The sequence below is a fragment of the Eptatretus burgeri genome, chromosome 7 (genome assembly GCF_056783735.1).
Source record: "Eptatretus burgeri isolate ZD-2024b chromosome 7, Ebu_testis_v1, whole genome shotgun sequence".
Classification (NCBI taxonomy): Eukaryota; Metazoa; Chordata; class Myxini; order Myxiniformes; family Myxinidae; genus Eptatretus; species Eptatretus burgeri.
The window spans coordinates 1,537,944-1,565,130 of NC_140967.1; the positions used below are offsets into that span (position 1 = coordinate 1,537,944).

General features: G+C 40.4%; 1 protein-coding gene across 14 annotated transcripts in view; it reads left to right on the top strand.

Moving 5' to 3' along the window:
* KIAA0586 (KIAA0586 ortholog) overlaps nucleotides 1–27,187 on the top strand; it is a 389,421-nt gene that overhangs the window by 284,111 nt on the left and 78,123 nt on the right. For all 14 annotated transcript variants that reach the window (XR_015059775.1, XR_015059776.1, XR_015059777.1 and 11 more), the window contains 5 exons: nucleotides 1,418–1,622; nucleotides 17,153–17,320; nucleotides 18,243–18,460; nucleotides 23,518–23,610; nucleotides 23,754–23,852. Coding sequence is in view for 11 of the 14 variants with exons in the window: in XM_085887220.1 (XP_085743346.1) it covers nucleotides 1,418–1,622; nucleotides 17,153–17,320; nucleotides 18,243–18,460; nucleotides 23,518–23,610; nucleotides 23,754–23,852 (783 nt within the window). In the remaining 3 variants the exon portion in view is untranslated. The remainder of the gene's footprint in view (nucleotides 1–1,417; nucleotides 1,623–17,152; nucleotides 17,321–18,242; nucleotides 18,461–23,517; nucleotides 23,611–23,753; nucleotides 23,853–27,187) is intronic.

Here is a 27,187-nt window from a genome sequence, read left to right on the forward strand (position 1 = left end):
TGTTTCAAAAAGATCGAACTTTGACTTCTTGCCATGTCTTTGTTTTTTACCATTTTCCTTTTCAGGGTTTGGTGGTGTTATCCTGGTATTTGTTCCCTGGGATTTCTAGCTCCATAGCTCAACTATGCCATTGACAGTGAAGCAGAAGACAAAAGTGGTGGCTCTGTGGTATGACACTAAATCCTATGTGGACACCTGCCGGAGGTTCTGCCAGCAATACAACCTTGGAACATGTGATGGCTCCACAAATTGTGCCATCCAACGTATTGTGAAACGTTTTGAGCACAAGGGTACAGTGCACAGCCAGAGCAAGGACAACAGTGGCAGACCAACATCATTAACCAAGAGCCAAGCCAACACCGACACCATGCGGTGAGTGCGACTGGGCTGTGCTCCAGAAATTCCATAATGATCTAGCCCAAAAGGTCACCCCAAACCAGCTCAACTTGACCTAGTTTATGCAGGATGGTGCACCCTCGCATACAGCTGGTGACACCATCACTTTCCTGCAGAAGTTCTTCATAAACCACCCCGTTGCCCTGGTACCGCTCATGACTGGGTACCCCATAGCCCAGACTTGAACCCTCTGGACTACTGGTTCTGGGGGGCTGCCAAGGGCTCTGTCTATGCCAACTGCCTTGCCACACTGGATGATCTGAAGCAGGAGGTATCAGACTACTTCCAGTCAGTGCTACATGAGACCTACAAGAAAGTTTGACAGAACTTTGGAGTCAGGATCAATGCCCGTCTGAACCACGGAGGGGCACACATCAAGAACGTCAATTACAAGGATTTTGCGTAAATACCAATTTTAGACCTTGGGCTCTCACTAACGCTAGCAGTGACCAACTGCAATAGCAATCAGTGATAGAAAACAGCGTGCCATAAGCTTTCAAGAAATGTTTGGTTCACGTTCCTGAGGTTTCTGTTTCTTTGTAAAGAAACATTTAAAGTTGCATCACTCCTTTTGAAACACCCGAACTTGGAATGCTTAGTGAGATCGTATCCTAAATATTTTTATGATGTTTCTCAAGAATGTATCAAAAAAGATATTTTCCAAAGACCTTGAAATAAAAAGTTTGAAGCACTTAACTAATTAGTATTCACAGCACATCTTGCATGATGTAATCAAAGTAAGTAATATATAACTTACTGTGTGTTCTATATCTCAAGAACACAAAGCCATAGACAACTGACATTTTATATTTTGCTGTTTTGACATTAGACTGTAGGTGAAATCTTCATGATGTGATATAAGGGTTCCAGGTTTGAGTGTGTTGGAGAAGTCTCATTCGGTCTATGACTGACACTGCCATTTATTTTTGCCACTGAGTGGTTTTACGAAAGAATCGTTTTGAGTATTATTTAATAGAACGCTGGTGAATGACGACGAACTCTGGATGCATCTCTACCGCAGGCCAAAACCATCTCACCAAAGCAGGCTGGCTTTGGCCTACTCCCAGAACCCGTTCTGGATGAGGCTTCGCTTGCCAGAATATATGGCAAACAGGGACAAGATGGCCGCCGTTCTACGGTTCTGCGGCCACATTACCTCCATCTTACCTCACCACCTTACAAGAGACCGTGGCGAGCCCGACCCCGCCTCATTGAGTTCCAAAAAGGTATGGAAATGTTTTCTGCAATTAAATCGCTCATAATTGAATTACCGCCATTTCAGGTGGTGGAACACTTATCCTGACTGTTTGCCTCGTTGTCTTGGTGCATTAAATTACTCGGAATAGAAATGCAACTTCATGTTATTTTGACATCATCATCATCGTCGTCATCCTCATTCTTTTAAGCAACATAGAAGAGTTCCAGCCTTTACATGATAATAAACGTTTTTTTCTTGATTGAGCAAGTTTTTAAAACGAATAAAACCATCACCTTACTCATATGCTCTAAAAGGGTAGCAAAGCATTGCGTGATATAATGTCATCTGATTATGGGATGATAAAATAAGAGTAGTGTGATTATGGGATGATAAATAGTAATGTGATTATGGGATGATAAAATGTAGTGTGATTATGGGATGATAAAAAGTAGTGTGATTATGGGATGATTAAAAGTCGTGTGATTATGGGATGATAAAAAGTAGTGTGATTATGGGATGATGAATAGTAGTATGATTATGGGATGATAAATAGTAGTGTGATTATGGGATGACAAATACTAGTGTGATTATGGGATGATAAATAGTAGTGTGATTATGGGATGATAACAAGTCGTGTGATCATGGGTTGATAAAATGTAGTGTGATTATGGGATGATAAAAAGTAGTGTGATTATGGGATGATAAAAAGTAGTGTGATTATGCGATGATAAATAGTAGTGTGATTATGGGATGATAAATAGTAGTGTGATTATGGGATGATAAAATGTCGTGTGATTATGGGATGATAAAAAGTCGTGTGATTATGGGATGATAAAAAGTAGTGTGATTATGGGATGATAAAATGTCGTGTGATTATGGGATGATAAATAGTAGTGTGATTATGGAATGATAAATAGTCGTGTGATTATGGGAAGATAAATAGTAGTGTGATTATGTGATGATAAATAGTCGTGTGATTATGGAAAGATAAATAGTAGTGTTATTATGTGATGATAAAAAGTTGTGTCATTATGGGATGATTAAAAGTCGTGTGATTATGGGATGATAAAAAGTAGTGTGATTATGGGATGATGAATAGTAGTATGATTATGGGATGATAAATAGTAGTGTGATTATGGGATGACAAATAGTAGTGTGATTATGGGATGATAAATAGTAGTGTGATTATGGGATGATAACAAGTCGTGTGATCATGGGTTGATAAAATGTAGTGTGATTATGGGATGATAAAAAGTAGTGTGATTATGCGATGATAAATAGTAGTGTGATTATGGGATGATAAATAGTAGTGTGATTATGGGATGATAAAATGTCGTGTGATTATGGGATGATAAAAAGTCGTGTGATTATGGGATGATAAAAAGTAGTGTGATTATGGAATGATAAATAGTAGTGTGATTATGTGATGATAAAAAGTCGTGTGATTATGGGATGATAAATAGTAGTGTGATTATGGGATGATAAATAGTAGTGTGATTATGTGATGATAAAAAGTAGTGTGATTATGGGATGATAAAAAGTAGTGCTATTATGGGATGATAAATAGTAGTGTGATTATGGGATGATAAATAGTAGTGTGATTATGGGATGATAAAAAGTCGTGTGATTATGGGATGATAAAAAGTCATGTGATTATGGGATGATAAAAAGTAGTGTGATTATGGGATGATAAATAGTCGTGTGATTATGGGATGATAAATAGTCGTGTGATTATGGGAAGATAAATAGTAGTGTGATTATGGGATGATAAATAGTAGTGTGATTATGGGATGATAACAAGTCGTGTGATCATGGGTTGATAAAATGTAGTGTGATTATGGGATGATAAAAAGTAGTGTGATTATGGGATGATAAAAAGTAGTGTGATTATGCGATGATAAATAGTAGTGTGATTATGGGATGATAAATAGTAGTGTGATTATGGGATGATAAAATGTCGTGTGATTATGGGATGATAAAAAGTCGTGTGATTATGGGATGATAAAAAGTAGTGTGATTATGGGATGATAAAATTTCGTGTGATTATGGGATGATAAATAGTAGTGTGATTATGGAATGATAAATAGTCGTGTGATTATGGGAAGATAAATAGTAGTGTGATTATGTGATGATAAATAGTCGTGTGATTATGGAAAGATAAATAGTAGTGTTATTATGTGATCATAAAAAGTTGTGTCATTATGGGATGATTAAAAGTCGTGTGATTATGGGATGATAAAAAGTAGTGTGATTATGGGATGATGAATAGTAGTATGATTATGGGATGATAAATAGTAGTGTGATTATGGGATGACAAATAGTAGTGTGATTATGGGATGATAAATAGTAGTGTGATTATGGGATGATAACAAGTCGTGTGATCATGGGTTGATAAAATGTAGTGTGATTATGGGATGATAAAAAGTAGTGTGATTATGGGATGATAAAAAGTAGTGTGATTATGCGATGATAAATAGTAGTGTGATTATGGGATGATAAATAGTAGTGTGATTATGGGATGATAAAATGTCGTGTGATTATGGGATGATAAAAAGTCGTGTGATTATGGGATGATAAAAAGTAGTGTGATTATGGGATGATAAAATGTCGTGTGATTATGGGATGATAAATAGTAGTGTGATTATGGAATGATAAATAGTCATGTGATTATGGGAAGATAAATAGTAGTGTGATTATGTGATGATAAAAAGTCGTGTGATTATGGGATGATAAATAGTAGTGTGATTATGGGATGATAAATAGTAGTGTGATTATGTGATGATAAAAAGTAGTGTGATTATGGGATGATAAAAAGTAGTGCTATTATGGGATGATAAATAGTAGTGTGATTATGGGATGATAAATAGTAGTGTGATTATGGGATGATAAAAAGTCGTGTGATTATGGGATGATAAAAAGTCATGCGATTATGGGATGATAAAAAGTAGTGTGATTATGGGATGATAAATAGTCGTGTGATTATGGGATGACAAATAGTAGTGTGATTATGGGATGATAAATAGTAGTGTGATTATGAGATGATAAAAAGTAGTGTGATTATGGGATGATAAAAAGTAGTGTGATTATGCGATGATAAATAGTAGTGTGATTATGGGATGATAAATAGTAGTGTGATTATGGGATGATAAAATGTCGTGTGATTATGGGATGATAAAAAGTCGTGTGATTATGGGATGATAAAAAGTAGTGTGATTATGGGATGTAAAAATGTCGTGTGATTATGGGATGATAAATAGTAGTGTGATTATGGAATGATAAATAGTCGTGTGATTATGGGAAGATAAATAGTAGTGTGATTATGTGATGATAAATAGTCGTGTGATTATGGAAAGATAAATAGTAGTGTGATTATGTGATGATAAAAAGTAGTGTGATTATGGGATGATAAAAAGTCATGCGATTATGGGATGATAAAAAGTAGTGTGATTATGGGATGATAAAAAGTTGTGTGATTATGGGATGATAAAAAGTCGTGTGATTATGGGATGATAAAAAGTCGTGTGATTATGGGATGATAAATATTAGTGTGATTATGGGATGATAAAAAGTTGTGTGATTATGGGATGATAAAATGTCGTGTGATTATGGGATGATAAAATGTAGTGTGTTTATTGGTTGATAAAATGTCGTGTGATTATGGGATGATCAAAAGTTGTGTGATTATGGGATGATAAAAAGTAGTGTGATTATAGAATGATAAAAAGTAGTGTGATTATGGGATGATAAATAGTAGTGTGATTATGGGATGATAAAAAGTTGTGTGATAATGGGATGATAAAATGTAGTGTGATTATGGGATGATAAAAAGTAGTGTGATTATAGAATGATAAAAAGTATTGTGATTATGGGATGATAAATATTAGTGTGCTTTTGGGATGATAAAAAGTTGTGTGATTATGGGATGATAAAATGTAGTGTGATTATGGGATGATAAAATGTTGTGTGATTATGGGATGAGAAAAAGTCGTGTGATTATGGGATGATAAAAAGTAGTGTGATTATGGGATGATAAAATGTCGTGTGATTATGCGATAATTAAAAGTTGTGTGATTATGGGATGATAAAAAGTCGTGTGATTATGGGATGATAAAGGTCGTGTGATTATGGGATGATAAAAAGTAGTGTGATTGTGGGATGATAAAATGTCGTGTGATTATGGGACGATAAATGGTAGTGTGATTATGGAATGATAAATAGTAGTGTGATTATGGGAAGATAAATAGTAGTGTGATTATGTGATGATAAAAAGTCATGTGATTCTGGGATGATAAAAAGTAGTGTGATTATGGGATGATAAAAAGTCGTGTGATTATGGGATGATACACAGTAGTGTGATTATGGGATGATAAAAAGTAGTGTGGTTATGGGATGATAAAAAGTTGTGTGATTATGGGATGATAAAATGTCGTGTGATTATGGGATGATAAAAAGTAGTGTGATTGTGGGATGATAAAAGTCGTGCGATTATGGGATGATAAATAGTAGTGTGATTGTGATTATAAAAAGTCATGTCATTATGGGATATTAAAAAGTTGTGTGATTATGGGATGATAAAAAGTCGTGTGATTATGGGATGATAAAAAGTAGTGTGATTATGGGATGATAAAATATCATGTGATTATGGGATGACAAATAGTGGTGTGATTATGGGATGATAAATAGTAGTGTGATTATGGAAAGATAAATAGTCGTGTGATTATGTCATGATTAAAAGTCGTGTGATTATGGGATGATAAAAAGTAGTGTGATTCTGGGATGATAAAAAGTCATGTGATTATGGGATGATAAAAAGTAGTGTGATTCTGGGATGATAAAAAGTCGTGTGATTATGGGATGATAAATAGTAGTGTGATTATGGGATGATAAATAGTAGTGTGATTATGGGATGATAAATAGTCGTGTGATTATGGGATGATAAAATGTAGTGTGGTGATAAGGATGATAAAGAGTCGTGTGATGATGGGATGATAAATAGTAGTGTGATTATGGGATGATAAAAAGTCGTGTGATTATGGGATGATAAAAAGTAGTGTGGTGATGGGATGATAAAAAGTCATGTGATTATGGGATGATAAAAAGTCGTGTGATTATGGGATGATAAAAAGTCGTGTGATTATGGGATGATAAAATGTAGTGTGATTATGGGATTATAAAAAGTCGTGTGATTATGGGATGATAAAATGTAGTGTGATAATTGGATGATAAAATGTAGTGTGATTATGGGATGATAAAATGTGTGATTATGGGATGATAAAAAGTCGTGTGATTATGGGATGATAAAAATCGTGTGATTATGGGATGATAAAAAGTTGTGTGATTATGGGATGATAAAAAGTCGTGTGATTATAGGATGTTAATAAAAAGTCGTGTGATTATGGGATAATAAAAATTCGTGTGATTATGGGATGATAAATAGTAACGCGATATAATTTGGGTTTGCTGACACGAAACATGTCGTTCCTGCATCCTGGAAAGTCATCTATTTGTCTTGTTCTCTCACTTCCAAGCGAAATTTTTGATCAAAGAGTCCATTTGGTGCAAAGGGAATTCGGGATTACAATTTTTTTTTATCAAACATTTTCAAAAACATTTTTTGCCAAAAATAGTCCCCATCACTTAATGAATTTTTGAATTAACCCTCACAAGGAGGCAACTTATTCCATATCAACCTGTAAGTTTTCCCACTTCCAAACATGAATAATGTGGCTACCACATTAATGTTACCTCTGTGTAGTGTCATGGCAATGTGAATGTATCTTGGTCCTTCGTAACATATCATTTATTTTAGAAGGCTTCACTATTTCCCCTTCACATCATGCAAATAACATGGATCTTTAGTTTTTATCGATGTTTGGTTGTGAGCTGTAACTAGACCGATAGAATGTGATCGTTTAAAATGTATTTTTAAGGTGCTTCATTAAAAGCTGCCTGATCCAAGAATCTTCACGATTTCCAAAGATGTAAAGGAACATGTATCACATTTTGCCTGCCGTGGTAAAGCGACGTTTCCAGTCGTCCTGGCAGCCGTGCACACGGTATCGTGGGCCATTCCTGGAACGCGTCCAATTTTCAGAATCTCAAAGCAATTTTCAGATAAACCTTTTGGGATCATTAGCAGACACTATTCTTGTGCAGAAGTTCACAAGCTGCCAGGTTTTCGAGTCACTGGAAGATGATTCAAACCCAGGTGCACAATCCTCGAACATGTTCAAATGATCTGCGAAGACAACATTTGTTTTTCCCCGAAAGAGAAGCTATTTTTAATCCTTCCCGAGATTAATTTAACCCCATGGTGAGTGAATCGTGATTATTTTGGTATAAAACTGTGGGAAGTGCTTGAGATGAACTCACAGAGAAATTGTACACTTACTCTTTTTTTTAATGACTTATTTTATTGCTTATATATTGTTGAATGAAAGGCTTTTTTCTCCACATACCTTTGTCTTGTAACAGTGTTTTGCTGCTATGAGCATCGATTTTGTACTTTAGGGTTTATTTCAATCAAAGTTATTACTCACATTTTATCACAAATAATTATTTGACATGAGATCCTTTCAGCCTTCACACCGCACTCAGTTCCATGATGTAGTATTGTTGTTTTTCCCAAAGTAAAGTACAGGGTTGGGCAGATAAATGGGCTATTTTAAATACTCAGTCATTAAATTAACATTTTGTGCTTGCCAAATTACAACTATGCCATCTTAAAGTACATAGCATGCCATTTATATATTGAAGATCACATCCTCAAGGTAACCTCCGTCTTTGCACAGGCATTCCTCTCATCTTCCATGCATGTTTCCCATGACGCTGCGTAGCATCGCCAAAGAAATTCCAGCAATTTTTTGATGAAGTCTTTCTTTCAGCTCTTCAATATTGTGAGGGCGATGAGTGTACACTTTGCTTTTTAAGTGCCCCCATAAAAATGTCACGTGCTGACAGATCTGGGGACCTTGGAGGCCAAGTAATGTCACTATTCCTGCAGATGATGTGGTTATAAAAAAAAAAGTACTTATACAGCAACCATTGACATTGGTGGTATGAGACATCGTGCCATCTTGTTGAAACCAACTGGCCTCATTAACTTGAGAAAATCTAGTAGCTCATTGATCAGTCAAAAAGTTGCGATCATGTTGGCATAATGGAGATCAGTTTTTTAAATCTCCTGTTTCTCTGCCCCACCCTGTAGATTGTTGCAGGAATATGATGGGGATAATTGGCATAATATAGCCTAGTTATGCCATTCATAAATGGCTAGCATATGTGTTGGTTTCTGTGTAAAATGTTGGACCCATGACGAAGCATGTTCAGAAAGAACTCTGAGTCTATCCCCGCCATTCTGTACTGTGTATAGACATTCATTTTCCCACCTTTTTATCTTCGAAATCAGTCCATTGGTAATCTGTCTTTTTGTTTTCTTCTAAAATGAACCTTCATGCCCTCAAATAAGGGTCTGTAGAAATTCGATAGAAAATTTCTTTCGACATTTTATAGAAATTCTACAGAATTTTAGGACCAAATTCAATAAACTGTTTCCTAGAAATTCGAGAGAAGTTGTCGAAACTTGATAGAAAATATTTTTCAAAAGACATTACAGTTCTAGAAAATTTGGTCAAAAAGTACTATAGAATTTCTTTCTAAAGAAAATACAGTTCTATAGAATTTGGTTCAAAAGTTATGCAGAATTTATATAGATGGGTGGTTCTATAGAATATCTAAATAATTCAATAGAACACCCATTCTCTGCAGAGTTTGATAGCAATGTTCGGATTTCACCCTTATTTGCCCCTTTTGAAGGCGCCTTTTTGTATATATATTTTTTTAAATCGAACATTAAACAGCTTGGGACGTGCACCTTGACCCCATGGCCAAAGTACACAGTCCAGCAAGACTGTACCACCACAAGCATACACATGCCCCCAACCCGAAAGCTGAAGCACATGGTCAATCAAACGCACACATTCTAACCTCGAAGGGCCAGAATGCATGGTCATACAATTGGACCCCACCTCCATAAGAGTGAGTCCCCATGACTTCAAAGGAATGCTGCCCTGAATTCTCAGCCAGGTGGCATACCATATCAGTAGCTAAACAATGATGACCGCAGTCGTCGTTTAAATGCAAATAGTTCCTCCTTGCTTTTAATGGTGAGCATCAGCCATGGATTATGTCTCACACGGTTAAAAAAAAACAAAAAAAAAAAACGCATAATCTGCAAAGAACAAAAGCCTGTCTGCCACCCAGACAATTGTTACTGCCATTGCAAACTAAAAAAAAAAACAGAAGGCAAGTGCCATCAGGTGGAGATTTAGGTCAAAATGGATGGATCGTGACGAAACACTCCCACCCGATCTCCAACGGACGTGATTTCCGTACATGCATAGACCATGTATAGATATATACCGTATAATTGAAAGACAAGGTTAGCTAAAACCCATATTCTAGATGCAGAATTTAAATGCACAACAAAAGATGAAATACATACAACAATGCTCCAAATATAAGCACACTAAATGCTGATGCAACAGTCTGCCAATATAAAGGATTGAGAAGGCTTGGATGCAACAAACAATGCCAGCGAGCAGTACTGTTTGACATTGGATGGTAGGCAAAGCCCACTAAACTGGTCATGTAAATTCACATACATAAGAAACATTTCAATACTATGTATGCAAAATATTTTTTTCGAGATAACAATATGAACTGTTCAATGATATTTTATACTCGCAGGCAATGCTTTCGATGGCATAATAAAAAGGATTGCATCAGATCAACATGGATGCGTCCACATGGTAATGGGAAATGTACTCAAGTGGGCACACCACTTCCTGTTTCCTGTTCTTAATTAACACAAACCAGGCAAAAATGGTATAGTTAGAACTATGGTATATTAGAGTTGAACTCTCATACATCATATTTGGAACTGTGGAATATGAGAGTTGAACTCTCATCTACCATAGTTGATTACAGTTCTAATTACAGTAGTCTGCAGAAAATAGCTACAGTAAAGAGATGATATTTTTCCCATTTAAATGGTCAGTGGGGGGCTTACAATATGGAAAAGGGCTGAATAGAATATCCAATTAATTCTTTAGAAAACCCATTCTCCACGGTTTTATACATATTTAAATGCATTTCTATAGAACGTCTAGTTATTTCTATATAACATCCATTCTCCATGGATTTTTTTTATCAACATTTAAATTGATTTCTAAAGAACGACTCATTAATTCGATAGAACACTCATTGTCCGCAGTTTTATTAGTATTTAAATGGATTTTCTGTAGAATGTGTAATTAATTATTTAGAACACCCATTCTCTGCAGAGTTATCTGGATATTTCAATGGATCTTCTATAGAATGTAATGAATTCTGTAGAACAACCGACCTCTCCTCAGAGTTCTATAGAATTTTGTCAGGTTCCATAACTCTTTGTGGTGTGACTGAATATGGTAGTGTGATAAGCCGCCGAGATATTGTGGTTAAACATGCTACTGTTGGAAGTTTGATGCAAACCTCTTGAGGTGCCAATTCCGACGACAAATTAATGGTTGCCGGACTCGAACCAGTGTCCTGATCCAAGTCCTGACGAACCAAGGTCGACCCCCAGGTGGACTCGACATCAAATCGGTCACCCGCACGATCCCCAAATTTAGTGATGGACCAATGAAACAGACTACAAGTCAAACGTCGAGAAAGCCTGAACAGTATTTGGTTAGGTTTTCAGTGTACAGAAAAGTCTAACGAGGATCTGTCACAACAACCTGTCATCCTTCAAAAAAGATGAGCTGAGCGATTGAACCCAAGATGACCTGGCTGTAGATTTAAGATGGCTTAACGAGGTTGGCTCCAAACTCCCAATGATCATGCATTTAATGTGTGCCTGGGTTATAATGCCAAAGAAACGAATCATGTACATACTGTACAACAGCAAATTGGGAGAACAGGTTTTAATAAATAATGAAAGGGTCGAGAGAATAAGGGAAGAGAGAAAAACCTTACACCACGGTAATTCTTTTGTATACTATCCAAGAATCCCAATGTGTTGACAACGATATCTGGGTGGTTTAACACGCTACCTTATCCAGTCACACCACGAAGAGTAAGACTGTAAAAAAAAAAAATATATATATATATATATATATATATATATATATATATATATATATATATATCACAGGACTGAAAGAACCTTCTCCCCTTGCCATGCTTGCACAGGGATGATGTGGGCTGGTGGCGAGTTTTATTTTTTTTTGCAAAAGACACATACATACACAGACATCCAGTTTTCTTCGCTCCTTTTCACCCAGGTCACTCGCGCTTGTCCATGGTGTTGCTCAGCTCCATGGGACTCTAATCAATTGCTCAACTAAACTAGGCCCAAGCTGCTGGAAACTGATCCCCTACTCTCTCTCTCTCTCTCTCTCTCTCTCTCTCTCTCTCTCTCTCTCTCTCTCTCTCTCTCTCTCTCTCTCTCTCTCTCTCTCTCTCTCTCTCTCTCTCTCTCTCTCTCTCTCTCTCTCTCTCTCTCTCTCTCTCTCTCTCTCTCTCTCTCTCTCTCTCTCTCTCTCTCTCAAACTCTGACAACTGCAACTACTTTGACACTGCCCTGTCTGTCCTGGACCCTGTCGAACAGTCAACAATTGGTCTATTATGTAGTACAGGGTGGGGCATTTATATCTGACAGTTTTATTATCCTGATAACTTTTTTGTTTCTAAACCAAATAAAATAAAATTTCAATCCAACACAGGCACATACTTTAACTTTTTAAAATCAATTTTGATTCTTTATTTCTTAAAAATTACACCAGACAAATGGGCCCCTTTCGAATTTGTGCATTCACGACAGCAGATCATCATATTGTTCATTACCGCAAGCAATGTCTCTTGATGAATCGAGTGGATGGTTCCAGTGATGTTTGCCTTCAATTCATTGATCGATGTTGGATGTTCCTTATCAACTTTGCCCTTCAGAAATCCCCATAGGAAGAAATCTGGTGGAGTTAGATCTGCCAAATCAAAGTGTGCCTCATCTGTCATGATGACCTTGTTTGTGAAATTGGCATGCTCGTTGAAGTTATTTTAATATTAAAAATAAAAAAAGAAGCTCATTGCATTTAAAGTGCTCCATCATTAAAAACTTTAAAGTATTTATATCTGTAAAACAAAGAAAACAATAATTAGTTATGCTTAGACTGCTTCTGGCTTGAAAGATTCCAAATGTATCAGACATAAATGCCCCACCCTGTATTATTTTTCCTCTCAGGGTAAAGTATACCATACCATGAAAAACCATGGGACTTTCCCATGGTGACAATTTAATGTGATGTCCATGATTATGAATGCCATGATCAGATGAGGGGTGTAGGAACATCATAAAAAGTGGGGGGATCAATTATTATTATTTTTAAAGAAACATTTCAGGGTTTCAACTAATTTAAAGAGAAGAATAAATTATGATGAAGCTGAATGTGATGGAAATGCATTTGTGTATCGTTATTTTTGAAGGCTATTTCAGCAAAATTCGGTGGAAAATTCTAAAATTCAAAACTTTATTTTACGCACTTTGCCCATTTTATGAGTTTGTATGAGTTTACGAGTGTTGGTTTAATGGTTAGTTTGGCGGGCTTGGGATCCTTGGGTCCTGAGTTCAAATCCTGCTTAGCCGTTTAATTAATACCGGGTGGGGTTGACGTAGCCTGTCATCCTTCCGAGGTCTGCAAAATGAGTACCAGCTTGCTGTGATCATTGAGCTATTCGAGTATCCTGCGTCGGAGTGGCGACCCATCCAGGATTGTGCCCAATAGCCAAGGAGACTGCTTCAGCAGCACCGACATTCTGTAACGGAGCATTGTCCCAATGGATGGATGGATGAGCTTGTTTGGCTTCAGTCAAATTGGCCAAAATACTTCATCCTTTAATCATTTCCTTGACAAAAGTTATTCGTTGATGCCAATATGTCAATGTTGTCTTTGCGATTTTTCTTGGCATGGCAGATGAGAACGTTGTTCAGCCGTTGTTGGCTCATGGTTGACCTCAGGTAGTTTTTCACTCTTCTCAGGACTGAATGACTTCGCTTGGACGTTGCTTAGGTGATTGGCACTGTGTAGTACAGTTTGACAATTTTGTGGACTTCTGTAAAGATCTTCTTACTGACTGGATCCATAGACATGGCCTGGCAAATGGTCTCCATGCTTGTTACACAGACAACGCTGGTGTCCGATCTTACAAGATCGGGTAATATTTGTAGCTGGAGTCTTAGGTGTTCTCGGTTGATGTCATTTTTAGACTGGTCTTCAATGGGTTTGGGTATTCTGGAATACTCCCCATCAGCAGCTTCGAGAAGAAGGTTTTTCAGATTCTGGAGGAGTCGCATGTCTTTTTGCTTGAATCTTATGTCAAGCTCTTGATCCAGAATCTCAAGGACTTCATATAATTTCTGTAAGAAGTACTCGGCTGCAGAGGATAAGTTGTGTGGCAGTGTGCCTTCAGCAATTCTCCTTGGTGGAGCTGGATTCCTGGGTTGTACTGGCCTTTTCTGTACTGGTTGTACTGGTTGAACTAGGAGCACATCCTTGTTGACTACCCACCTCACAAACCAGCAATGTTATTTATGAGTTTAAGTGCGAATGTGAAGCTCGGTACGTGGGCCGCACAACACTAAGATTAGCTGATCAGATCAAACTCCACGTCCCCTTGGCGATTCGAAGAAAGATTGTGAGGGTGAGAACACAACCAGTGCGAGCATGGAGAAATATCCAGCAACCACCGACCACTGTACCTGCTTCATCTGCTATTGCACAGCACCTGGTTACCAACCCTATCTGTGCAGACCAGTACAATGCAGATATGTTCAGGATACTGAGCCGAGGTCGGAGCTCGTTTCATTTATGAATGTTGGGAGCAACCTTCATCCTTACCACCAATCCAATATTATGTCGTCAAAAGGAATTTGTATGATCTCTGTCTCTTTCAGCATGGAAAGATCAAGGGAAGTACGGTAACAAATGGTGAATGGACTTCAGGGGAGGACCCTCCCCCCTCTCTCCAGGATGTGGTTGCAAACGTCAATCATCGGCGAACTCTGCTCCAGCCAATGGGAGCTCGAGGTTGAAGATGATGAGCCGACCAATGGGCGTTCGGATTAACCGTGACGTCATTACGGCCGAACCAATCAGCGTCTACCTTATTGAGACCTGCTTGTAAAGCACGCGCCTTCACTTCCTTCTTCACTTGCTGCGGTTTTTACCCTGAAGAGTGCAGCACGAATAGCTTCGGTCATTATTATGTCGTGTTTGTTTGTATCCATATTAAAGTTCTGTAGCTGTATCCAGATTATCCATAAAGTTGTATCCATATTAAACATCTGTTTATATATATATATATATATATATATATATATATATATATATATATATATATATATATATGTCATATATATATATATATATATATATATATATATATATATATATATATATATATATATATATATATATATATATATATATATATATATATATATATATATATATATATATATATATATATATATATATATATATATATATATATATATATATATATATATATATATATATATATATATATATATATATATATATATATATATATATATATGTCATATATATATATATATATATATAGATATATATATATATATATATATATAGATATATATATATATATATATATATATATATATATATATATATATATATATATATATATATATATACATACGTGGGTCGTCGCCCCCGCCCCACACCACGGGGTCTATAAGAGGACGGACCGCGAAGCCGTCCGTCCTCTCACGCTCTCTCTCTCGCTCTCTATCTCTCACGCGCTGGTTCTCCAATTCGCCTTCTCCACCTGCCCTTTTCACCGACCTGCTTGCTGACTCCGCCTTCTTCACCGCCTCATCATCTCTCTCCACCCACTTACTTCGGACTCTGCCTTTCTCCACCCACTCGCTGTTGGCTCCACCCAAGTCCCTCCCTTCATACCTGACGGTCACATCTCATTCTCTGGACCGACGCGAGTTGCACAAAGTGCCACGAAGCAAGAGACGATGCGCCAGCTGTCAGGGAGGTATCGCCCAGCGGTGCATCCCTCCAAAACGTACTGGTGTCATGGTCGGGTAATCGTGCAAGGTATTAAGAGACCGTTGGCCTCATCTCCTCTCCTTTTTCTCTTAATTAACTCCTCTTCATCGGGTGTTGTGTGTGTGTGTGTGTGTGTGTGTGTGTGTGTGTGTGTGTGTGTGTGTGTGTGTGTGTGTGTGTGTGTGTGTGTGTGTGTGTGTGTGTGTGTGTGTGTGTGTGTGTGTGTGTGTCCTGGCGCCTGTCCGCGCTTCAGTTCAGATTGTACAAGAATTATATCGGGATAGCTCTGCTCTGTGTCTGCTTTTGTAAGTTGCTTGTATTATTGCCGCACCTCTCACATTTATTCCTATCTCTGCTTACATACCACAATAAATGTATTCACTGTACCACATAACTTTCCTCGCCTGCCTGTTAATAAATTATTTGTGGAAATGTTCCCAGCTCGTTTTGTCTTTTCTTTCATTGGTCCAACATAAGTCCGTATCCTAACCGAGACGGGACTTTATTCAAAACGATTCGTTCCTTTTAGCCGGTACGTCCTTGGCAGTGTCGCTCGGCTGCCTCTGATTTGGTAAAGTTATCCGGTTCGGACAAGGCGTACTGAGGGCGTGTCCCCTGGTAATTAGGTCACGTGATTAATTAGGTAACCCGATTCCATGAACTCTGTTGTTCCTTTAAGTAATTTATACGATTGCAGGACACATTTCAGATCATTGGCAAGTGAAAAATAATCGTAATCTATCCCATGACCTCACAGATTGTCATGACATCATACTGGCATTTCCACGGGCAATTAGACCTGGTGATACTCTCTCCTCGTTGAGGTACCCCTCCCCTCTGTGGGATGCCCCCCATCTTTGGCATACCCCTCTCTTCTGTGGAGTTCCCCTCTGCTCTTTCGAGTGTCCCTCTCTCCTCCCCCTTAAGTGCAGAGATTTGGCCAAGATGCCGACAATAACTCACCTAATAACTCTTCATCAAGTGGCACCGTGCAATCTTTTACCTCCCCGAGCTAATGTTAGCAGATGGGACACTAAGATTAACATCCATCTGAGGGATGGCTTTCTCATTGATACGAAGATCTGCCTGAAAAACACCAGTGAGGTTTCTAGTTTGGGTGGGAATCTAATCTGAAGGACACAGCTGAGGGCAAACTGGACCAAGTAAATGACGAAGGATCTTTAATTTGTGATCACCTCACAAACACTTGGCTGAAAATGCATCACCAGGTGTTGACTAACAGTATCGAGAGGACACTTGATTTTTATATTGACGATACAAAACATCCTCATATCAAGTTATACATGCTTTGTGAATTATTTTAGTAGACGCAATGGCCGACTTGTTTCTTCGTGCTCTCACCATCGACCTTTTCCTCTGTACTTGTGTTCCTTTTCACACGATGCTCTTGCAGGTGTAATTGTGAAATCAGCACAAACGCAAACAATCATCCAGTCGGCCGGGCCCTCATCGAGCTTCGCTGATCGGGTGGGATTGGCTCCCCGCTCGTCCCCAAAGCAGGCCGGGCCCATGACGTCGGAAGGCCGTCAAACAGAAAGTACTTTGGCAGCCATTCCGCTGGGTAGGTTTCGTTTTATTGAAATACTTGTGACTTTATTCTCATACTTCACTCCTCCTTTGCTAGTTGACAAAACCCCAAAATGACCCTTCCGACGACCATCACCACAGGCACTGTAGCAATTGAAGCCCTTCACCTTGAGACACTATATCTCTTGGCCATGACACACTGTTGATAGAACATTCCCCATATAAAGTGGTTGTAAAAAAACAAAAACATGGCAGTCAATTTTATCGCATTGTGAACACAATTGTAGTCGACTTCACGTTGTGAGTATTTTGAGCGAGGCAGTCCTCATTTTTGTTTCACATTTTGGATTAATTGTTTGTTTCTGTGCAAACTGTCACTGTCTGCCATTTCCAACGTCAACCAACCTCACATGTGTTATATTGTGCCTCTTTTGTATGCAGCATGAGGCTGCAGGGTCGCATCATTGGCTGAGGGGCATGGCTGTGCTGCTGATTGAACACCCTCTATAGACGAGGGCAGGAATTTGTAATTCGTTCACGATGCCGGCAATAACTTCCCTACTCTGCGAAGGACACCGTGGGATATTCAACTTCCACCAAAATGCCAGCAGATGGGATGCCCAGTTTGACGTCCATCCGAGGGACGGCGCACACATTGATTAATCACCCTTTCTGTGAAGCACTGCCATGACACATTGACAATTTTAGCTGGGCCGAGATTCAAACCCAGGCTACACAGCTTGTGGGTGAGCGTGCGTACCTCGAGGCCATTCTACCAGCCTCCTGTGTGTAGTGTAATTAACACAGAAATTAACTTGCACTGAAATTTATTGAGGACGACGATGACAAAATCGAAGCCTTTTTCTGCAACGACCCCATTGGCTCTTGTGAGCAACAATACAGGTTGATTGTTAAAGGTTTTGATTCATGTGGAAATGAAACTTTTCTGTTTGCAGCTTTGCCAAACAGAAACCCTGTACATCTTGAACCATCCATCTCGACCATGGGCGGCCTTTCTCGCTCTGTTACCATGACAACCAACATCCCACCCTCCAAACCTCCACACTGCAGCACTGTAAAGCCCAACACGGTCATCGTCGATGTGAAGTCTGGAGATGAAAAAAAACCTCTGTGGCCTGAGAAGAAAAGGGAGCAGCCGGTGCTGGCTGTACAGGTAAGAAACTACTTCCTGGAGTTGTTCCAACATATCTTGCAGGCGATGAAACCGTCTTTCCTCTTTCGTGCTCGCCCCTGTCCTGTTCTACTTTATCTTTCTGCTCAACTCTCCCTCCCACGATCTGATGGACATTTTTATTAATTTAGGGAAGTGCACGATGGGATAGACAAGATTTTCTCAACGGTTCTCCTTCTTTGTTTTATTTTTATCAAAAAACTGTTGGGTTCCTGGAATCAGTACAAATAATAAGTTAAAAAAAATAGTTCATGCTTTATGTTTGAGATTAAAATCCAAACTTTTTCCTTTTAAAACTGAGAAGCTTCTCCATTGTCGAAGTACAGCGGTTAATCAGCCAACTTTACCTTAATCATTCACATCATGATAGAAGCATGAAATTTGGTGCAAATGTACTTTGTTTTATGTAAAATTGGAAATGGTTGGTACCCAACATACAACCAATGAGAACTCCATGAGAATTGCCACCATTTCCAAGATTCCCACCAAATGTACAACAACGAGCTAATTTACAATCTTTATGGAGTTATGTTCTTATGATGACAGAAACATGCAATTTGGTGTAAAGGTAACTTATATGTGGGATAGAAATGATTGCTAACCAAGGGGAAAACCATCAAAATGGTTACCATTTCCAAGAAGCTCATCACCATATTGTGACGGAAGTCACCTCTGGATAACTCAGTGAGGGAGGCGTGTCTTTGAGAGACCACGATCGCCAGTCACCCGGAACTCCTGGCGGGATCCCACGCCAAGAGTCATGTTACCATGCGCAAAAGCCCGAGTGGGAGCAGGTACCGTGCCGGCGGTTACGCAACAGACCTTAGTCAGTCGGCCGAGCAGAACCAACTTTGCATAACCGTGTCTGAGATGGAACTTCGATAAAAATTACCGGTTTTCATCAATGATCTGTCATCCCTCAGACCGGCAAGCAGCAGCTTCTTCACTCTCTGCAGATCTGGATAAAATCACAAACTGGTCCAACACATGGAACATGTCTTTCAATTCTGACAAATCTCACATTCTCACTATGCCTCTCCGAGCAGACCGTTTAGAACCCCCCCCGCCCATCTACTTTCTTAACAATCCTGTGGAAGAAGTCCATTCATTCAAGCTTCTGGGTCTCACGATCTGCCATGATCTTTCCTGGGAAAGCCTCATTTCCAAGCTGGCCTCCAAAGCCAGTCGCTGACTGGGAATCCTTCATCGTACAAAGTCCTTCCTCGGCCCACCTGAGCTCCTGACCACATATAAAGCTTTCGTCCACAGCCTGATGGAGTACTGCTCTCCCCTCTGGGCTGGTGCTCCCGCCTCTCACCTTTCTCAGCTTCCCGCTGTGGAAACCAAGGCATTTAGGATCATTGGCATCTCCCGCGATGAGGCTGAGTCTTTGCGCCTCTCACTCTCTCACCGCAGGCAGATCGGTGGTCTTTCTGTCTTCTACCGTCTCCTCTCCAGTCTTGCTCCCCTTCTGCTCTATCTGCGACTTTCCCCCCCCCCCCCCCAATATTTCCGCAGGGCGTTCCAGGTCCGCCTGCAACCCCCTTCTGGTAAAACTACCAGAATCACGAATCACTTCTCACCTTCACTCTTTCATTCCTCTTTTTCCCCGCTTTTGGAACAAACTACCTCACTCTATTCAATCCCATTCGTCCCTCCAGGTCTTCAAACCAGCTGTTCACCACCACCTCTTATCGTACCCCATCCAAAACCTTGATCTTTTCTACCCCCGTTAATCCACCCAAGCCCACCTCCTTCAAATTCCCTGCTGTCTTTCCTGAAAATCCCTGTAATGTCCATCTTGTATACCCCTGTGTTCCCCGCCCCATCCTTCTCCCTTCCACAGATCTCCTCATGTCTCTCTTCCCCACTGTTTTGTCCTTCCTTCTCCTGCCCCTCTTGCCTCATGTCCCCCATGCTGTGTGTTGTGTGTTAGCTCTCATACGAGCCTCGACAAGGTATTCAAAATATATATAAAATCTACCTTGGCCAAACACCTCAGCAGTCTTATGCCACCATCAGAACATGAAGTCAAGACACAGGTTTTTGAGGAAATGGTTTTTAGTCACAGTAATCAAAATGCAAGTATTTACAAGGAGAGAGATCCATCAAGTGAAATATTTGTACAACAATGAATCACACCACATATGCTTTGCCAAATTATCCCCGATGCAAGATACCTGCCGTTGGAACCTTATCAGTGATTAGCCTCGACAGTATGTCTGCATCATGCATCTGATGTGGAAGGGAGAAGGTGAGTGATTGGCAAGTACAGTGAGATTAGTGATTGGCAAGGAAGATGACATGAGGATAGAAAGAGATATATGGGGACAGGGTGGACCCCCTGCACACCTCACTCTTGCTGATCCTGACTCCCATGTCTTGACTGAAACCAGAACCCTCTGCGTTCCACTCTGCTCCTGCTTCTTGTGTAGCCACAGCTCCGGTGTTTTTCTGTGGGCCGGTGACACAACTCATGGCACGTCTTTAACGCATCTATTGTGTATGACGTCTGGGTGAAGTAAGTCACCCAACAGAGTCCGGAAACGCTCTCTGAATCTCCAAATCTCTGAGCCTCTCAGTCTTTTCCCCCTTTTTTGAGTCTCCAGATCTGCCTTTGATATCGCCTCAACCCCCCCCCCCCCTTCACTCGAGCCTTGCTCCTCCTCTGGTTCATCGGAGGAGTCACTTTGGGTTTGGGTTTTGGAGTGATGTATTGTGTCAGGAGTTCATGAAACCTGGTCAAAGCGGTTTTGGGGGTGTCCATAAGGAGAATGTGTCCATGATAGCCTCGGGTTTGGGCACGATGTTATCTCAGGCGTTCATGAATCCCGTTTGAAGCAGCTTCGGGGGCATCCGTGAGGAGAATGTGTTCATGATACTGTGAGACGTGGCAAATGGCTTGTAGAAAATAATATAGAATGAGGAAAATGACACATATGGGATTTCGACAACACAATCGCAACACAGACCTATCAACATGGACTTTGGAGAGTGAGATGAAACAGTATTACTGTGAATAATCTGTCAAACACACACAATTACATTTTTACTATGAGTAAACTCTCACAAGCAATTCTGACAACACTTCAAAACAAAAAATACCTCAACCTCCTCCTCCCAACTCTGCCAGGTCTTTGCTCCCTCCTCCAGCCCCTCAAGCCCCAAGTCCTCACCTTTCCCTCCCAACGTTAAGGCATCAATCGTCTCCCCACCAAAAGTCTCTCATCCCCTTCCAAAGTTATCCCATCTTTTCTCTCACCCTACTCCCGCTCATAAAACAAACGGCCATTCCTACGTCAAAACAGTGAAATATGTCAAGTTTTCTGCTCCCCTATCATGCGATCACCGACCTCAGACAGTCGCCTGTTCAACTCATAATATGAGAAAATAGTCGGAAATAACAGCAAACCTGCAAAACCTCCACAGTGAAAGTTCTGCTTGAGAGAAACGCCAATCAATTCCAAAGGGTTCCTCAATTGGCGGCCTCAGTTTGGAAATTGTGGGTGGAGTCAGCGTCCAACCAATGGGTGGAACTCGCAAGCACGCACGGACGCACACACGGATGGACAAACACACGGACGGACGGACGCACACACCGATGGACGCACACTCGGACGGACGCACACACGCACGGACGCACACTCGGACGGACGCACACACGCACGGGCGCACACTCGGACGCGCAGACGGACGCACACACGGCTCCTTTTATTGTAAAGAAGCTTCCATTTCGATGCAACTTGAACATTTTCTTCATTTCTGTATCTCGACACATGAAAATATGTATCACCAACACAAATTCCATTTTGACAACTCCCTCTGGCCACGCGTAACAATGAAAAAGAAAAAGTTTGACCTGGGGCGAACTTGTACCCCACTAATAAAATCACTGTCTGTCGCTCTATCGGTGTGCAAGGAAGCGGTATCAAATGAACAGGATGTTGTGAAAAGTCAGTCAAGCTACGTATTCTCAGTGCTGCCGATGACTTCATTGTGAACGCATCCCAGAAGGATTTTGGGAATAAGTCGGCCGGTTCTGCGTCTGTCAAATCAAGCATTGAGCTCCATGGGTGAAACGTGTTTACAAACGGTCCTGAAGACACCTCATCGAAAAGCTGGTACTCTCTGAAATTGTCAATGATATTTGTGCTTTGGAATATGCTTGCGGATACACTTGGAGATACACAGTGTGTGCTTGGGGATCGGATAAGCATCCCAAAGGACAGGATCAAGGTTAAAGTCTCAATGGCATTTGCAAACAGTTTAATCTGGAGTGAACTCGGTGGTGAATGAGTGATAATCCTTCGGCTTTATTGTGAATTAAGAAAAATATGACCTTGTGCTTCATATCGGTCGCAACACTTGAGGAAAATATAAGTGCCATGATCGATTCAAAAGTTGTGTGGAAACTCAATTTCCAATAATGATGTCATCCAATACCTCAAAGGAACTCGAGATTGATGATAAGTTTCCCCAAATGATGCCAAACACTGGGAATCTGATCATTTGAGGGAAAGAGCGATCATTGACAATCCCACGAGTTCAACGTGGAGATTAAAAGGGGGTTCACCGGATATTTGATCGGATCGCATGTTAATTAATCCCATTATGAAGTGCTTGCTCCAGACTTATTCAAAACGCACAAACTCTCCGATGAAGGTGAGTTGGACGTGCAGCTTGTGTTCATGAGTTTAACTTGTAGGAAACTTGCAATATAATGGATCAACAAAAGAAAAATAAAATTCCTACATCATTTTGCTCTCCATTCCTAAGCGCAAAATGATTGGGAATATGGAAAAAGTTACATTTTTGCCAACGTCGTCCTGGGTAATGAGGTTTCATTCTCACAAGAACGTGACATCATCACATGCGCAAAACTCTTGTAATGCTCCAATTGATGTACGAACTACCTGTAACATCAAGTCAGGAGGGATGAAGGGGAAATTATTTTGGGGGAAAGGAAGATTGGGAACCTTGTGATTAAAGTGGGAAGGCAGGTACGTGGTTGAACATTCGCTTTGTGGGATTTCCCCCAGGTACTGCCGAATGTGGATATCGAGAGTACAGCGATGAAGAATTCCACATCTCCTTGCCACCGAGCCAATCGAGATTCACGTTCTACCTTCAAGGTAATGGAGAGGTTTGAACGTGCTTGGAGGCCTAAGAGTGTGCCGAGACATTTTTTGACTTGCATTTGATTTTTCTCAAATGAGTCTTGGCGTGCAATGTCACAGAGAAACATATTGGCATGCGACATACTTGCATCACCCAGGGGCGCGCGTCCGAATGTAATGCAAGCAGCCAAGGAAGCCCCCTGGAGGAGGCTGGATTTCCTGGAAATAGCTGTGTGGCCACACCAGCTGTTGAACAGGTGAGACTTCAACCTCGGTGACATTCTGTCTTGGTGTTGTCATCATCTGAACTGCAAACATGCATCATTTATTTTCGCACAATTAGGTTTCTCCTAAAGTTGTTTTTTTCTGAACACCTTTCATTCTCGGAAGTCCCAAGTTTTATTTTTCTCTTTCCATCATTCTCTTAGTCACCAACCTATTAAAAAATATATATCGTACGATCGGGGCTCGTGGAGGACGGAGAGCATAAAATGGATCAGGACACAACAGAACATAACAAACAGGATAATTAGAGGGAGAAACACACAGCCACGCAGTTGAGGGACGAGAGAGAGACCGAGAGAGAGAGAGAGAGAGAGAGAGAGAGAGAGAGAGAGAGAGAGAGAGAGAGAGAGAGAGAGAGAGAGAGAGAGAGAGAGAGAGAGAGAGAGAGAGAGAGAGAGAGACACACACAGAGACTGAGACACACAGAGACCGAGACAGAGAGACCGAGACAGAGAGACCGAGACAGAGATTTGGCACAGGAGAAGGCCATTCAGGCCATTCAGCCCATCCCCAGAAACATGTGCTTTTCCTCACATCCGCCAGTGGAGAGGCCAAATTACATACAGTAAACCCTCAAATATCACGGGGGTTAGGGTCCTGAAAATGCAACGATAGTTAAAACCATGGTCAATGGGAATGTGTGTGTGGGGGTGGGGGGGGGCGGAGGGTTTGGTTCATGGGCTTCAAGACAATTTAGAGGAAGATCAATCAAAAATATAGAGAATTATCTGGAAGATATCAGATCCGGATGGAAAGTGCCGCGATAGTTAAAACCGAGAAAATATAGAGGAAGATCAGCAGCAGCCAGAAATAAACATTGCAATTCAAAGAAACACGCAAGTCTTTCCAAGACATATTAACATTGAAATAAACATGTAAATACAATGAATACAGTGCAAAACTAGAAGAGCACTCGGTAGAGCGCATACCTCCGCCATGCAATGCCTGATCCATGAGAACATATTGGGCCCAATACATTATTTAAATGTCATGCGATGCGGTACAATATCGTTTTTGGCCCTATCTCTCAATGGTGAAAAATTACTTTGAAAATTAAATAATTCTCGTTTCCAGATCCGGATTCAGATCTTCAACAAAATCAAATCAATTCGTCATCACACTCAACCTGTCCACGTTTCATCTGAATCCGTCCACAACTTTTTGAGATAGCGTGCTATATATCAATTTTGGCCCTATCTCTCAATGGTGAAGAATCACTTTTAAAAATTCCAGAAGTCGGATCTGGATCTTCACCAAAATCTAATCAGTTTGTTCTGGTCACTCACCCAACCTGCCTACCAAATGTCATCCGGACCATCCACAACTTTTTGAGATATCCTGCACACAGACAGACAGACAGACAGACAAACAAACAAACAAACAAACAAACAAACAGACAGAGAGGGGTGAAAACATAACCTCCTTCACCTTCAGTGGCACATGTAATAAACAGAAACACGTGAGGTTTTTAAAAAAATTCCAAAACAGCGAGGTGGGTGAGATTAAACATATTATGTATTCATTCATACTGTCCCCTGTCGTAAGCACAAAACACAAGACTTAGCTCAGGGCGATGATGCTATCGGCGGTGAGGGGGGGGGGGGGGGTGAGGGGGGTGCATTTTCGAAAGATGTGAATGTAGAACTTGCGATGGCTGTTCGATCATTGGGAGCACGACAAAGTCGCCTGGTGCTTGCCATATACAGTGCCTCCAGAAACTCTGCACCCCCTTTCAAAATTGTCATCTTTTGTTTCCTTATCACCTGGAATTAAATTATATTAAATCAGACTTTTTCCACCTTCATTTACACATCATAACCCACAACTTCCTCATGAAAAACAAATTCTCCAAATTTCTGAAAATTAATTAAAAATACAAAACTAGAATATATTGATTGGATAAGTGTCCACCCCCTCATAATCGCAATTGTAAATTAGCTCAGGTATAAACAATCACATTCCAAATCAGAGGTATAAGTGTAAAACCAATCACATTCCAAATCACTCAAGTTAATTGGCCTCCACTTGTATTACGTTGTTGTGATTCTGTTTCTTTCAGAATGAAATCAGCTGTTCCTGTAGGTTTCCTCTGCTGGGTAGTGCATTGCACAGCAAAGACTTAACCATGACAACCAAGGAGTTTTCAAAAGACTTTGGGGATAAGATTGTGGAAAGGCAGAGATCAGGAGATGGGTATAACAGTATTTCAAAGGCCTTGAATATCCCTTGGAGCACAGTCAAGATGATCATTAAGAAGTGCAAGGCATATGGTACCACCAAGATCCTGCCGAGATCAGGCTGTCCCTTCAAACTGGGTGACCGAGCAAGAAGCAGACTGATCAGAGAGGCCACCAAGAGGACAATGGCAACTTTGAAAGAGCAACAAGCGTTTATGATAAAGACTGGTCACTGTGTGCATGTGACAACAATGTCCTAAGCACTCCACAAATCTCGCCTGTACGGTGGGGTAGCAAGAAGGAAGCCATTACTCAAAAAAGCCCACCTTGAATCCCTTTTGAGGTGTGCATAAAACCACTCTGGAGATTCTGAAGTCATGTGGAAAAACGTTTTGTGGTCTGACGAAACCAAGATGGAACTTTGGCCGAAATGAAAAACGTTATGTTTTGTACAAACCCAACACAGCACATCACCCAAAGAACACCATCCCTACTGTGAAGCATGGTGGTGGCAGCATCATGTTCTGGGGATGTTTTTTTATCAGCAGAGATTGGGGAACTTGTCGGGATCGAAGGGAATATGGATGGAGCAAAATACACAAAACTCCTGGAGGAAAACCTGCTGTCCTCTGCAAGAAACCTGAAATTGGAACAGAAGTTCACCTTTCAGCATGACAACGACCCAAAACACACAACCAAAGCTACATTGCAGTGGCTAAGAAACAGAAAGATAAATGTCCTTGAGTGGCCCAGTCAGAGCCCCGAGGGGCATGACTTGAAGATTGCTGTCCATCAACGCTTCTCACACAACTTGACTGAGTTTGAACAGTTTTGTGCAGAAGAATGAGCAAATATTTCCCAATGAAGGTGTGTAAAGTCGGTGGAGACCTATACCAACAGATTCACTGTTGTAATTGCCGTGAAAGGTGCTTCCACCAAGTATTAACACAGGGGGTGGACACTTATCCAACGAAGATATTCTCGTTTTGTATTTTTAATTAATTCTCAGATATTTGTCGAATTTGTTTTTCACTTGGAAGTTGTGGGTTACGATGTGTAAATGAAGTTGGGAAGAGTCTGATTTAATTCCAAGCTATGAGGCAACAAAAGGTAAAACATTTGAAAGAGGG